The 15,599-nt window shown below is 48.8% G+C and overlaps 1 protein-coding gene across 4 annotated transcripts; it reads right to left on the bottom strand.

The window, feature by feature from the left end:
* Nucleotides 1-154: 154 nt before the first annotated feature.
* CCZ1 (CCZ1 homolog, vacuolar protein trafficking and biogenesis associated) lies at nucleotides 155-13,961 on the bottom strand. Of its 4 annotated transcripts, none has more exons than XM_080353626.1 (15): nucleotides 13,805-13,961; nucleotides 12,330-12,427; nucleotides 12,114-12,207; nucleotides 11,942-12,016; nucleotides 10,959-11,006; nucleotides 10,302-10,385; nucleotides 8,270-8,436; nucleotides 7,608-7,689; nucleotides 6,970-7,031; nucleotides 5,967-6,078; nucleotides 5,346-5,379; nucleotides 4,909-5,026; nucleotides 2,663-2,821; nucleotides 1,576-1,703; nucleotides 155-503 (listed from the first exon to the last, which is right to left on the bottom strand). In XM_080353626.1, exons 1-15 carry the CDS (start codon nucleotides 13,898-13,900, stop codon nucleotides 448-450), a joined length of 1,413 nt encoding a protein of 470 aa, XP_080209752.1. In that variant the 5' UTR covers nucleotides 13,901-13,961; the 3' UTR covers nucleotides 155-447. The 4 variants fall into 4 exon arrangements, with proteins under 4 accessions (XP_080209752.1, XP_080209751.1, XP_080209753.1 ...); XM_080353625.1 differs by having other exon boundaries at nucleotides 8,270-8,445; XM_080353628.1 differs by lacking the exon at nucleotides 155-503 and having other exon boundaries at nucleotides 2,663-2,765; nucleotides 8,270-8,445.
* Between the last annotated feature and the right edge of the window lie 1,638 nt (nucleotides 13,962-15,599).

Below are 15,599 nucleotides of genomic sequence, written 5' to 3' on the forward strand. Positions count from 1 at the left end.
GCTCAAACGTAACAGGCTGAAGCAGCAGCTGCAAAGAACCGCTCAACCGGGGAAGGTGTTTGTTCAGGGGTCTTTTGTAGCTGGTCTAGTTTCACACTGTAGAAAATGAACAGAACGTCACGCGATGATGCAAACGAACGCGTGAAGACAAAGATGCCTTTAAAAGTGTAACAATTATTTTATTTTCCAGGAAAATATTCACATAACGATATCAGAATGGAATGGTACAGATGAATTCAGACTGGTTTTGAATTATTGTGCACATAAACATTTTAAAATCTAAAAATTTTATGGTCAGAGTTTACAGATTTTAGTAGAAATTTGATTCTTACAAAGCAAGTATTGCTTTACTATTGTCATTATTCCAGTCAATAATATGACTAATAACTTTTCATAGTTGAACAAGTATCTGACACTGACACCTTCAATAAATCAGCCCTTTGCAAATCAATCCAAGAAGAAAATATTATTAAACTGTGTTGCACAAAGTTTCTTCACTTCTTCTGTAAAAAAAAAAAAAAGAAAAAAGTTATCTCAGTATGATATTCCATAAGAACCTCTGCAAGAAAAGCCCTGGGGATCATCAACAACACTCAATTAAAGTAAACCAGGAAAATGCCCTGGAGTTTCTAATGTAGGAATACTGGAGACAGAATAAAATTCAGTGTAAGAGGAAGTCGACCGAGTCCGCCCCGTCCCGGCGGCTGAAAGTTGTTCCCAGTGCTGCTGTGTGAGCGATGGGTCCCTCATCTTGGGGGACTTTTGTACTGCACCAGCACAAGAGTCGGACACCGCGACCCCTGCGCGGGGAGGAGGGATGAGCGTGGCCCGTGACAGCAGATCAAGTCAGCACAGCGTTGGCTTTGTGCGCTGTGGCAGACACGGCTCTGCGGGAAGCAGAACTCCCTCAGTTTATCAGGCACAGAAACGCTCATTCACTGTTTCTGTACGGCAGGTGTGACCCTGAAGGACAAATCGGAAACCACCGCAAGTTACGCAGCTCGCTCCCCGTCCCGCAGTGGAGGTGGCCAGGCCCTGGTCTTGGCATCGTTTTCTTTCCCATCATCCCAGTGAGCACATTGCGTCCTATTAAAAGAGCGCCCTAAAACTGCTGCAAGTAAGACTCAATCTGCCATTTCTGTTAGTCTGTTTATAAGCTTATTGCATTTTAATGTTAATTTGCACTCTTAGCCATAGTAAATAATTCTCAAAACAGCATTAGAAACCAGAGAACAAAGGAATGAGGATCACTGACAGGACAGACATTATGTATAAGTAACTTACTCATGGATCACAGACAAATAAAAACCTAACTCAGATGTAAATATGTTCAGCTGTCACCTGTAATACACTTCATTAATTACTCCTAAATTAAGCTCACAGAGCTCTCTGTTATTTGAAGGAGGAAGGATGGTGCTGTGCCGCAGCGGGCAGAAGGCAGCTGAACCCAGGGCACACCGCCCGTCTGCCACAGACCCGCCCTCTCCAGAGCTCTCGAGATGGCTTTCATTACTTCTCCAGGGACATACGTTTTAGTAATAACTGTATGTAAAGGTAATAAAAAGCAATCCTTACCATTAACTTCAATCAGATTTGCATTTTTCTGATTCAAAATAACATACAGTTCTCGCTGGTCAGACTTTTTCCCAACTACCCAGTAATCACTCATTGCCTTCACAATGATTTCCTCATCTTCATCAGCTCTGAAAGAGATTTTTTAGAGTAAAGAAGGTGGCAGCAAGTTCCTCTTCAACAACTTTATTTGTAATCATTAGGACAGCTTACTGTCATAAATAGTTGTGGCTGTGCAAAGAGAGACTCCAAACACCGATTAGGCATAATTCAGCCATGCCGGATAAAGGCTTCCTAAGCGGCTGTAAGGACAGTGACGAGGACATCATTAGGCTGTCCATCGGGCAAACCCTTCCGCATGGTGAACGCGCCAGCGTGACAATGCGCTGCACAGCGCCCGGTTCGCGGAGGTGATACTAAACTTTCACATATGCAAATCGTTAAACCTAGAACTAAACCACGCTCAGCAGCTCGATACATTACATAAAGCTGTCACTAACCCAGTACTTCCACAATATGATGAAATACTCTTTTTTCTTTCATAGAAAAATGAAAACCTTGACCTTGAGTAGTGGAAAAGTTGCTAGTTGCTAATTAGAGTTCCAGACATCACGATCATTCAGCATTTTCACGGTCTTTATCCGTTTTTATAATGACAGGGTGTCCCACCTGCAGCGCGATACGCACTGACAAGGCAGCTGGGTCTGTCGTAGCTGCGACGTGCGTTCCACGCTGAGGGAGCCGGCTGTTTGCGCAGCGTGCAGCGCAGGCGCAGCGGGGCTCCCCGTCCTTCGCGAGGCCGAGATCAGACAGACTCAAGCGCAAAACCACTGTGCTCGTGTCCCCTCTCAGTTTGTTACAGGTACTCTGAAGCTTCAGATAGATATTTTCTTGGATAGAGGCTCTGGCCCTTGTTTAAGACAGATTACTTCTAAACCAACACAAAATACCAAATGTGACCCATGTTACACCATTTATCTCACAGAACTATGAATAGCCATCTGTGAACAAAAAGACGTGAAAGCTTCGCTCATTTGGAAAGATCTGCCTGACAGGAGGAGTTACAGACTAGTTAATAGTTAAGCATTACCTGGAGAAGTCACTGTTGATGTCACCGAGAATCTTCATGAGGTCAGGGTGAACCGATGCGAGTGATACGCTGGGTGTTTTCCTCATGTGAATGGTACTTTTCTCTGCCAGGTTCATGTGATTGAAATAGATAAACTTAAACTGAGGCTCCTTCTCAGCCCTAGGAAGATTTTAAAAACCACGTACTTGTGAGCACGGACACGTTGTGTAAGCACAGGGTGAGAGAACAGGGAACAGCCATGCAAAGCGTGCTCAGACGTCCCGAAGTTACCACTGAAGAGACCAATTATAATGCACTAAGTCTTGTGGTACAATCAAACTTCATTTTAACACTTTAAAAGAAGGCAAGCCTGCCAAACCAACCCCTGAGCGCTCAGTCTCTGGTTGCAGACACAGGGAGCCGAAGGCCTTGTCCCACTGCCCACGAGCAGTCTGCATGTTTCTAATGAGCTCTCCTTCCTCCGTCCCCATTCTGTTTCCTTGCTCCCCCGTGCCGGTCTGCTCTGCTCTGAATGGATCCTGGGTCTTTAATGTGACTCAGAAGTCACCTTCCACTCACGTCTTCGCTATTTGTTACAATCAAAAGAAATCATTCTTCCCCCCATCATTTGTGTGGGCCACTCAAGAGACTATTTTCAAACTCCTGCCTTGGCAGTCTCTTCCATTTCTTTTATTAAGTTCATATAGGATCTGTCAGAGCTGTAGTTTGGTAGAAGTCACAACAAATTCAGACTGGCAAAAACCGGCTCTAGCAGCTGGTCCTTGAGGCCATGTATTATTTAGCCAGGGAGATAACTGATGACACCACTCGCCCTGGCAACAACTGGATCCCCTTGCTCTGTGTCACCCACACGCACCGGTGTCAAGAAACCGTATCACGGTCTCAGGACACCACAGCATGAAACTTTAAAACCGGTAAAGCTGCCAAAGCCAGTCCCGGATGACATTAGAAAAACCAAGTTGAATGATTTAGTAGTTTGGCACAATTTCAAGCGTATCCTGTTGTATACCCTGCGACGTTGCTGATCTGGCGTGCTACCCCTCAGCCAGTTCACTCACACACCTGTCTTTGGTTCATTCCTCTTTCACTGCCATGTGCGATGCTGTTCTGGCTTCCCCAACTAACAGACCTATCTAAAAATTGATACAATTTAATGGCAAGTCAGCTATAGTTCTAAAAGAAGCGTATTTTTCCAAAGCATGAACTTCCTTTCTCGTTTCACTTGTTCTGCCCCTCAAGCCCTCACCTTAGTCCTGCAAAATAGAAACAGTAGGAGGTTCTTCCTCGCTATACAGGGCACCACTTCCAGAGGCAGCAGTTCCTGAAGAGAGTACTCGAACTGTAAAACTTGCATTGTAACCAGATAACCCGCTTACTAAAATCCCATTTCAAACTGTTAAACACAGATGGCTCTAGTATCTAGACCTTCGTTTTCCCTTTGGGTTTGTAGCCGGAGCTCAGGGTTACATGCACCGTGTCCAAGGCCACACCGGAGCCACTGCTGCCGGCGTCCACCTGGTGCGAAAAACACCCTTCGTTTTGTGCATCCCGCAGAACAGCAGAAGGTAAAAGCAGGAGTCGCAGGAAACCAGCGCAAAGGACGTGGGCACAAACACCATGATATTTCTTGTTTTTGTTTTCCGAACTCCACTGTTCAACTAACCCAGGGGCTACTTGTGAACACGCGATCCTGTCTTCCTCAAGAACAGTGACATATGAGCTGCCGTTAAGGTTCTGCAGGAACTGCTGCTTCTCCAGCAGGAAACCGCAGCGGCTGCGCTGGCGCTGGGGCTCCCGGCTGCACCTGCTCCGCGCGGCCGCTGAGCTCCCTGGCTCACGCGTGCGAGAAACCAGGCCCGGAGCGCCGCCCCTGCGCCTCAGCGTCCTGCTCAGGCTGGGCAGGACGCAGAATGGCAAAAAGAGGGACATTTATCTTAATAGCGACAGGATTTTTTTCTGCAACAATTATGCACATAGAGGAAAAAGGTCTCAGCAGCCACATAATAAAACTTCATTCTAAATAAATAATGTGTATATTGGTACTTTGGGGAGACCTAAATATGCAACAACAGGCCCTTTTTACATGCCTAAGATGCAGGAAGGTAGATAAACATCATTTAAAGCGCACACTTAATGCAATGCTTTCGACATTTGGGCTCATGTTACCATTATTTAAGCAGTTCATTAAACCTACTTTTTAACCAACTAACAAGGGATTGCAGCAGGAGCAGAAATGTGGTACGAACCCCGATATCCTCTTGTTGATGTTGTATTGTTCACATATGTCCGATGCCAACACGGTGAGCTGAGGCCCAACAATACTGTCCAGTTTACGGCAAAACTCCAGCGTAGGAGGAATTGAGGCTTGGTGGAAGGCAAAGAAAAGGGAGAGGTTGAACGTACAGAGGTTCAGTTTTCTTTCAACAGGTGAGAGTCCTGGACAATTTTCTGTCTTAATTATAACCTTACGGCTGATTTTGAGAGTGCACGGCTAACTGTGGCAATATTTAGTCATTTTACTGTGCAAGTTGAGTTACTTATGCCACTGGCACAGAAATCAAGACTGATAAAAGCACTCGTGAAGAACAAACTCAAATAACAAATTAACATGAGTATTTTCAAGAGTAGAACAAGTGGCATGTAATAGCGTTTTGTACTTACTGTGGCTTGGCCAGGTACTCACCATCGATCATGAAGCAGACAGCTGCACTCATGGCCTGGAACGAGAAACGTTAGAGCAGACAGAGCATTTACAGCGGGTCACCGCCACTACCTCGGACACATGGCGACACGTCAGCGAGGTCACACAGGCACAACAGGTACATCAAATAAAGTTTAAAGGCAGTGCTTCAATAGGATAACGCCTGTGCAACCCCGCACAGCGCAGGGTAGTTACGATTTCAAACTTCAGTCCTGTTAACAGTTTTTAACTTGTAGGGGAAAGGTAAAATTTGCTAAGAAAGGACTTTTTGCAAGGATAAACGTCGGCAAGCAACTTGCATTTCATTTAATGTTTGTTTGTTTCTTTTATTGATTAATGCTACATAAAGCCAGGTATGAAACCACCTAAAGTAACTGAAGGCTGGTATTTTGCTTTAATAGAACAGCTGGTTGTTTGGGGAGGGCGTGGGATGGGGAAAACGAGATTCAGACTTTAAAAGCTTCTTGCTAGAAACACCAGCTTTCTGTCTCTTGCTTTAACCCGGACATACCAACGCATCTCTCTACACAGTTCCTAAGTATTTCACATCATTGTCATCCTTACTCTAATTTTGTGGAATAATTGCAGAGAAAAATGTAATACCTTATAAACAATTAAATGAAGCTCTTCGTAAGTGTCATCAGTGTTAACGAATATTTTTGGGAAACGGCATTTTGCTTCTGGATCATTAAGATTTAAAGGTCCAGTAAGAAACCTATAAAATAATAGGTCAGGTGTGTTGAAGTCTTATATTTCAGTTTTTCCCCTTTAGCAGATGTTTCTAAACCAGCACTTACTTGCATGCATGAATGTACTTGAATAAGAGTGTTCAGCTCTCTAGAGAGGTGTGGAGCCCTTTATATATCCTCATAACACTCCTACATTTCCAAGTATTATTTGCATATAAGCTCTAAAGAGTTACAGAACCAGAAAGCCAGAATGCTGCCAAGGAAATGAACTGTGCAGATCGTCAAAGAAACAGCACCACGACTGTTTGGACGTTCAAGCCGTGACTGTGTGTAAAAGCCCATTGCTTGCTGGTGCTGGGCAAGCGCTCTGCTTTCCAGCGGAGCCCTCGCACGAGCGGCGTACAACGGTGCCGGAGAAGCACAGAAACTCGCGGGGGTGGAGACAGGGAGCGCGTCCCAGTGCCGGGACCCCAGAATACAATAAATCAGGCAAGAGGAATGACCGCGATTAAAGAGACATGTCCAAACCCACAGCTGTTCAAAATAACCTTGCCCAGCTGTTTAAGTACAGAATTCCCCACTGTGACATGCTCAATACGGAGGAAAAAGGAATAGATAAATCCCTAGGTTAAATCCACACCTTTGTCTGAAGGGCCCGACTGAAAAGAAATGACCTGAGCACTTCAGGATTTTTCATGCAGTGCATCAGGAACAGTGGGGAAGAAAAATAAATGCGTGGTAATGTTAACGAAGCCTCTTCTCTTTTTTCCCAGAGGTCAAGTGTTCTATTGCACAAACTACTGTGTGACCTTCTACCGTGGCGGTGTGTGGAATGTGTTCTCGAAATACAGGTTCTCCTCCCAAGCGCTGTGCCCTCAGGGAAGCAGCAGTAGGTGGTGACAGTGAACGGGAACTACCTGCCATAGTGCTGCAGGTTTCCTGGCATTTCCGCACGTATTGGAGAATCTCTTCCTGCTAACTGAGCGACAAGAACACACACACAGAAAGTAGCTGAGAGCTCTTCAAATCAAAGCAAACCATTTGCAGACATGCAGACTCGTGAAGATCTATACGTGTGTAACACGAAGGAGGTAAAGCTAAAGTGTAAGAGGTGCTGACAGAACAGGCCATCCTGCTTTTGCATTTTTTAATTTAAAAACTTAGCTTCGGGAGCACTAGCCAGCCGCAGGTGGTGTCACGGCACGGCACGGCACAGCACGCTGCGCCAGCCTTGCGCGGCGGTGACTCGCCTGCAGCACCGCGCGGTCACCACGTACCAGCGTCCCGTCATTTCCTACCAATATCACATGTTTAAATGACCAGCACAATTCATATTGTGAGCACTAGGTGCAAATACTACAGACTTTAGGTAAAGCGCCCCAAAAGCAATAAATCTCAGAATTTAAGGGGGGAAGAGGGAAATAGACCTATTCCTCTTTGGTATTTTAGCCCTTAGTGGTACCAGATAAACAGGAAGAAAAAACCCCAAGCAAACACAAAAACTAAAAGCAACAACAGCCTCCATCCCCACCCCTCAAAACCCCAAGTACCCTACCTCGGGCTCCATGTGCCTTGGAAAGAGAGATGTCGTGAGGTATTTGTACAAAATTCTCATGTCATCCTGTTCCAACCCACTCCTGTAGCACCAGGGAGGAAAAGAAGCACAAGTGGTGTTTGTGCAGATCCAACGCCGCCTCTAACCAAAACCCAGGCGAAGCCCATACCAGATTCAGGCGGCAACAGTTCCGTGTCTCAGATTAAATCCCAGAACATTCATTTTTATAAAATGTTAGTTTATTTGCTAAATACAAACCACATCTAAATTAGCTGTAAACCAGAAGAGAAATAGAAACAACATTTAAGCACACAAAGATCAAGTTTTCTATTCTGAAGTCCACTTAAAAGTGGAACTCCAGCCTTCTGGTTCAGAACCATGTAGAGAATAATCATTTAATGAACCTCTCTACTGAGAGGTCCTGCCAAGGACCTTGTGCAATGCACGGGGCTCTGTGTGGCGGAAGGGACGCGGACGCTGCTCCAGCTGCTCCGTGGGCCAGCTGGGCAGCGAGCACCACGTCCGGGTCAGAGACCAAAGCCAAAGGCCAGCGCCTTTCTTGCACAGCGCTCATCGCACCCTTCGGCCTTCTCGTAACTCACTAACTCAGAAGCTTTGCTGTTATGGCACTTGTTAATAGGATGAGAAACTGAAGTACCTACCAGATAAGCTGGTCGTTGTAGAGGAATGCTGTATACTTGACTATGTTCAGGCTTTCTTCCATCCTGTTAATGAATGACTGAATTTTCAAGTAAGTCATTTTGTCCAGTGGAAAGAAGCTGATTCCACAGAACACATCCAGCAGATCACAGGACTGTAAATGCAGCGTCTGCAAGTACTAAGAAACAATGACAGTTGTTCTATAGAACTCAGAAAGCTTCCAATGTGTAGATTTAAATGTCAAATTTGAGTCTAATCCCCAGTAATCTACACTAATAATCAAAAAAGCCCCACAAAACCCTTCTAGTTCTGCTCATATGACACACTCCTTCATGTGGGGACAGACCCGTAGTGATAGGACAAGGGGTAATGGTTTTCAACGGAAAGAGAGAGATTCAGACTAGACACAAGGAAGAAGTCTCAGTAATATTCAGTTTCAGAACACTCTGGAAATATTAACAGCTAAATCCATTCACTTCCAATGTGAAAAGCTAATTCCCATCATTCTCTCTCGATGGGCTGTAAGCTCTACCCCCAGATTTCAGCTGCGTTACCCACTGCTGTGCTCCGTGAAAGACGAGTCACGCACAGCTCCCTCTGCACCATCCCACATTGCCACGAGAAACACGTAAACGCAGACACGTGGTCCGACGGATCTGGTCTCTGCCCCGGTTCGTGGTCAGCGCAGGCGGCGCCCGCCAGCACCGCGGGGCTACCCCTGCAACGGGGTCCGACAGACCCAGCTTCCTGAGCATCTAATTCCCCAGAGAAACAACTTTTCCTTGGATTTCTTTCTGTTATACAAATCTATAGCAATTACTGCTTTATCTTCATTAGGAACTTCAAAGAAAAACAACGTTTTAAAGATAAAAATCTACTACTTCCCTTTTTGCCATGCTCTATTTTTCAGCTCAGTGTAGACAGACGCATACAGCAGCCAACCAAACAGCCCTTGTGCCAACCGTGTTCACTCTGGAGCCTACAACAGTCTCGCAGAAAAAAACCAAACAACGCTCCACACCCCGCAAGCGAAGGTGCCCTAAAATCAACCCGGGCTGTGCTGCTGTTCACCGTCCCAATGTTCGGCTGCTTTAACAACTTACTAGAACAACATTTTAAACACTAGCAAAGCGTCTACATGCCATCACTATCAGAGATACCAGTATCCACAGCTCCGCCGCGGCAAAATTAGCTGCTGACGCGGTCCTCTGCTTCCTTCCGTGCACACGAGAAAAACGGGGGCAGAAGACACTTGGCTGCCACCTTGTCAAGCTCCTTGGCGACACTTTTTGTGCAGGAACTCAACATTCCGCCAGACACAACTACTCACTCAGTTACTTCATGTGAAAAATACCTGAATAATATTTATTGCTCAGAAACAGGTTTTGCCTTCCATCCTTTCACCAGAACATTTGATTTGAAAGATTGAAATTAAATTCTGAAGACTAGTTATAACCTGAAACCTTATCAAGCATGACTACTAATTCCACATGGGGGGCAGAGCAAGGGAGGAAGTTAAAAATTACTACTACCCATTACTTCACAGTACTGCGGGACTGAACTCTGTGCGTGCAGCTGTGCAATCTGCTCTCCAGCCCCAGGTGTTGCCAAGACTCCGCCAGCCAAAGCCGGCGCAGTCCGGTGCGAGTTCAGCGCTCCCCGGCTCTGAGCGGGGGCCCAGGACCTCTCCACGTTCCTTCCAGCCTGAAGGGTCCTGCCACAGTTCCTCGAACAGGTCTGCGCAGATTGTCCTCACACTCACCCACTCAAACGTTAAAGCAGAACTTCCAAAGAATGAACATGATTCCATCAGAAAACATGTCCAAGAGCTAAGCTGCTCCATCAAGCCATAATCCTGCTGGGGCTCAACTCCACTTAAGGAACCCACCGCATCAGCAGGAAGCATCTGACAAAATCAGTAACCAGACTTCTTGTGCTGCACCTTTGCCACTGCCTGTGCTTTACAGTTAAAGCCACTTCAAGACTTTTGCATTTTATTTCCCCACTGTGTGTGCCTGAAAAATAAGGTCTTACCCGATGGAAGAATTTCTCCAGTCTCTCCTTTAGAACTTTGACGCCTCCGTCTTCCATGGCTTTCAGGAACGTGCCATTGAAAAGCTAAGAGTTAAATGGAAAAAAAAATCAGTCAGTTGGGTAGTCACTTACAATAATTTCTTATAACCTGTCCATGAATATAGCTAAATTACAATACAGCTTCTGAGTATCTGAGCTCCATAAAGATGCAAATGTACCCCTTCTTTATTGAAAAAACCCTCTTGGAATTGCAGCGTCCAGGTATATATGTCGGTAGAGGCAGATGTAGACAGAGAAGGACACTAAATTCTTTAGCTGTGTTACTTAAGTACCTCATGCTCTTGCTTTGCAGAAGCCAGACTGATGGCCTTTATCAGTATTGTTTCAATATCTAATGCCATTAAAGTCAAATGCTTAGTAGTGTGACTGCCCACACAAGAAATCTGGACTTCACAGAAATCAGCTTATTGTAAAAATAAGAGCCTTCTAGTGAACCAGCACAGGTAACTGCAAAAGCTTTATTTTTCTCTTCTACCAACACCACTGCAGACGGCAGTGACGAGGCAAGAACGCCAAAGCACTGATGAGCACGCACGTCCCAACGGCACCACGAGATCTTCCTCTGCGCACAAGAGGAGCCGCTGCTGTTCACGCTACCTTGTACATGCTGTAGCACTGCTGCAGGACCGAGCTGTAAACCTTGTCCTGCGGAAAACAGAGAGCACGTTGGTGTAAGCAGGGGCAGACTGTCAAACATTCTGGGTGAGCTACACATAATGTATGTTTCAAAGAGCCAGCAAACACACAAATTAGAGAAACGGATCTCTGAAAAGTTAAATAGCGTTTTCAGTCAGCATCTAGAAGTGTCTTTGTACTGTAAAAGTACAGTTTCAATAAAGGGGGAATCCTTTTCCCCCTTACGTTTAATACCAAGAGCACTTTATTAACTCACGCACAAGATACCGGTTACAAATACTTTTCCCTAAGGCCAGTGCTCAGTGAAAATGAATATATTTCTGACTAGATTGCTCTTCGTCCAAGGCCAAGGCTAAAGGAGGTGGGACACCACAGCAGTTTTTATGGGGCCAGACAAAGGAAGGACTATTTTCTTGTTTGTCTAGCGAAACAGGTGCCTGTTACACCAGCCTTTTCCTTAGAACGCAGTGAGGTACAGAACTAACGCACGCTGCAATGAATGGAGGCGCCATGAACAACCAGCTTTTTCAGCATTATCCCAGCTGCCCAAATACCTTCCTGTATACAACTAAACTGACCTAATGGTGCTGCAGTTTGGACAAGAAATCCCACAATGGTTATGCCAATAAACTGGAAAACAAACAGCTCAAAGATTACTAGCAGTCTTAAGAAACTAGTAATATGCACACTTAAACCGAATAAAAATACATACATTTAAAATCACGCAATAACTTTATTAAACAAACAGATCCTAAGAAACAGTCACCTATTCCAAGCTAAAAGTCTCACAGCTGTAATTTCACCAATGGCTTCTGGATAATTCTCTATCTTGCTCTTCTTTAGGCTTTATTGAAAAGTGCTTTGCCCTTTTTCCATTTATGGAGATAGATAGATAGTCAATTTGGCAACAATTCAAGAAGAATCAAACTAAGATATTTTACTACCAGTAATTCGTCTTCCTGATATTCATAGACTGGCTTTCCATCTTTGTGTTTTTCTATGATGGGATTCCGTACAACCTGGAAAGTGGAACAAGCTGCTATTAGACAATGCAGAATGCATTGAGAACGCTGCGATATGGTGTTTTAGAAATATGCATATCACATGCATACGTACCATGACCATCCAGAAGTTTTCTTCGGGCTCATGGAAAAATTGTCTATTCTTCTGCGTATGCAGGGATTTTGCAGGTTTTGTTGGACTAAAGGTCCTGGAAGGAAAACATACATGTAGACATAGATATTTATACACGCAGAAAGAAAACGTATGTCTGGGAAATTTAAAACAGAGGGTTTGTGCTAATACAAGGAGCCGTGCAATGAGGCTTCACACCTTGTGAATTGTACTATAGCTTCACAGAGTCCCACATTTCTAATCTTTTCATTCTTCTCTACTTCATTTGGGTGATAGAAGAGAATCTTCTTTTCTTCCTAAAATTTGAAGAAGAATCAAAGCAAATGCATTTAACAGAACCAGAATCAAAGAATAGTAAGTTCATTGTTTGCTTGGTTTTTTACTTTAATCCCTTAATTTCCTAGGCAGAATTTTATCTTGTACCTAAATGGGCTTCTGTAAAGCGGATAAAAGGCACATTTAACCACACCTTAGCAGCTGGTCATCCCCAGGTATCTCAAAGTGCTTTATAGATTCCCAAGCTGCCGAAATCAGAGGCCCTCGTCCCCTCGCAGCCAGTTCAAAGCAAGGCTGGCCTCAAAGCCAGGCCAGGGCCAGCTCAGGCTGCCCAAGCCCTTGCCCAGTCGAGGTCTGAGTGTCTCCAAGGACGGAGATCGCACACCGTTTCCAGGCCCGCTCTGCTGCCTGACCGCTTCGCTGTGAAGAACTTTGTTTTCTCTCCCATCGGAGCGTCTCTTGCCGGCACTTCTGCCATCGCCCCCCAGCCCCGCTCCGGAGGCAGCTGGCTCCATCCCCCACAGCCGCCCGCGGGGGCTCCACCAGCGCCGCGTCACGGCCACGCCGCGCACGCCGGTGTCTCAGGCTCTCCGGTCCCGGGGGCTGCGGCGGCCCTGGGCTGGGCTCGCTGTGCCGCCCGGGCCCGGGGCAGCGCGGGGCCCGCAGCGCGGGACGCTCCCGCTGCCGCCGGGGGAAGCTGCCGGCGCACGCACAGCCCGCCCGCTCCCGCGGCGCTACGCCCTCCGCCCCGGCCCCGCCGCTCCCGCCGCTCCCGCCGCGCGGGGCTCCCGCCCGCCGGCCCCGCGGGCCCTTGCGGAGCCGCCGGTCTCCGCCGGCGCTGAGCGCAGCGCAGCAGCAGCGACCCGGCGCGGCCCCGCGGGCGGCGACACTGCCAGCCTCGTCACGCGCGCACCGCGCAGCGCTGAGCAGCTGCGGCTGGAACGCGCCACGCCGGAGGTTACCGCACCGCGCAGCGCACCGCACCGCGCACCGCACCGCGCACCGCACCGCACAGCGCACCGCACCGCGCACCGCACCGCGCACCGCACCGCGCACCGCACCGCGCACCGCACCGCGCTGGTTCCCAACAGCAGCCGCTCACCCGCAGCGACTTGCGCTACTGCGGAAACGCCCCCGGCCACCGCTCCGCTAGCGCGGGCACGGGCAACCGGCAGCGCGCGGCCGCCCCGCGGACACCCGAGCCCCAGGCGCTGCCCCGTCCCGTTCTCCTCCCGTCCCGTTCTCCTCCCGTCCCGTTCTCCTCCCGTCCCGCCCAGCGATCGCCGCTCCGCCCGCGGCGCTCCGCGGCGACCCCGGGGAGGGCCGGCAGAGCCGCCTGCGGCAACCGAGGCCGCGCCGGAGCTCCGCCCGCACCGGGACGCGCCGCCGCCCGGTACCTCTCCCTCCTTGGGCCCCAGCTGGGGGCTGTAGATGAAGAAGCTGAGCAGGGTCGGAGGGAGCAGCTTCTCCGGGCCGGCTCCCGCCGCCGCCATCGTGAGCGCGGAGCCGCCGGCCGCCGCGCACCATCGAGACGGCGCTTCCGCCTTCCCGGCCGCCCCGGAACAGCACGGCGCGGGACAGGAAGTGCTCCCGGCCCCGCGCGGCCCCGCGCTCCGCAGCGCCCCCCGCCGGCGGGGAGAGGAACGGCGGGGCCGGCGGCGCGGGCCGGGGCGAGCGGGCGCTGCCCGGGGCGCGGGGCCGGGGGCGCCGGAGGGCCGGCCTGCCCTCAGCGGGAGCCGGTGCGGGGCCGGGGGCGCCGGAAGGCCGGCCTGCCCTCAGCGGGAGCCGGTGCGGGGCCGGGGGCGCCGGAGAGCCGGCCTGCCCTCAACGGGAGCCCTGCCTGGGCAGAGCGCCGCTTGGCCGCGACGCCGCTGTCTGAAGAGCCAACTGCGCAGCTCAGTTCCCCGCCGGTTCACCAGAGCTGCCTGGCAGCTGGAAACAAACAGAAACGCTTTATTTTTAGAGGTAAAACCCGAGATTTGAAATACGAGATCTGCAAGTTTGAATATGTTGAAGGAAATGTCATCCAGCATCACTTAGTGCAGGTAATCCTTTCTCCAGAAATAGATACTTACTTTTATTCTGATTTTTTTTTTGTTGTCTGGGACATTTAAGATAGTGGCATTTAACTAACAAAATACTCAAGAAGCTTTTCTGTTACTTTTCAATTCCAATTTTAATCAAAATTCAGTGTGAACTAAATTGTACATAAAACCAGCAACACGGTAGGAGGTATATCCCCTTGCTTCTCTATAGCAGTGTGAACTTTAGGAATCTGAATAAACTGAAGTACATAATTGCTTAAACAAACACCCTGGTAAGGTGTAAAAGGTGCAATTGAACATCTCGTTCCACCAGGTCACTTAGGAAAACGTACCACTAAGCTTTCTTGAAATTGTGCCAGATTAAATCTGAAAGAAAACAGTATTTATTGAGTTTTTCATTTTCGCTTCTGTTACTATTTCAATTCTATCGTCACTCTTAGGTTCTGTTCACTTTCAGCAGTGTCATTGTGGATAGTGCCCACCAGCCCCGCAGCCGGTGGCTCGGGAGCCCAGTCCCGCCGCAGGAGCGCTGTGTGCAGCAACGATTGCTGTACGACTGCGGTCGTTTAGTCTGTAATGTCTGTACTCGAAGAGAGTGATGTGAGCGGGAGAGATGGCCGCTGCTTCCCCGGGCCGGCAGAGCGGGGATGCAGCTCCGTCTGACCCCTCCTGCCACGGCCCAGAACCCGCGGGTACCCACCCGAGGGGACAGCTGCGTCCTCTGGGGACAGCGTGGAGGGGACAGCGTGGAGGGGACAGCTGCGTCCTATGGGGACAACGTGGAGGGGGCAGCTGCCTCCTGTGGGGACAGCGTGGAGGGGACAACGTGGAGGGCACAGTTGGCTCCTGTGAGGGAGGAGATGCACAAATGAAGGAGCTGCTGCTTCTGAGGGAGGGAGGCACAAAATGGAGGGAACGGCGTCCTGTGAGGCATGAAGGAGAGGAGGTACAAAATGAAGGCGCTGTTTCTTGTGAAGAAGGGGCAAAATGGAGGAAGCTGCCTGTGGTGAGGCACAACATGGAAGGAGCTGCTTCTTGTGCGGGTGGGGAGGCACGGTGGAGGTGCTGGCTGTGGGGAGGCACGGTGGAGGTGCTGGCTGTGGGGAGGCACCGTGGAGGTGCTGGCTGTAGGGAGGCACCGTGGAGG

The sequence above is a fragment of the Nesoenas mayeri genome, assembly GCF_963082525.1.
Source record: "Nesoenas mayeri genome assembly, chromosome: 15".
In the NCBI taxonomy this organism is placed as follows: Eukaryota; Metazoa; Chordata; class Aves; order Columbiformes; family Columbidae; genus Nesoenas; species Nesoenas mayeri.

What these genes read in the sequence shown, in the direction of transcription:
- CCZ1 (XM_080353625.1), bottom strand. Translation starts at nt 13,900, where the DNA reads ATGGCGGCGGCGGGAGCCGGCCCGGAGAAGCTGCTCCCTCCGACCCTG. An exon ending in GCTATAGTACAATTCACAAG is followed by an intron (nt 12,208 to 12,329) that starts GTGTGAAGCCTC and finishes TTTTCCTTCCAG; the next exon opens with GACCTTTAGTCCAACAAAAC. An exon ending in AGTGCTACAGCATGTACAAG is followed by an intron (nt 10,386 to 10,958) that starts GTAGCGTGAACA and finishes TTTAACTCTTAG; the next exon opens with CTTTTCAATGGCACGTTCCT.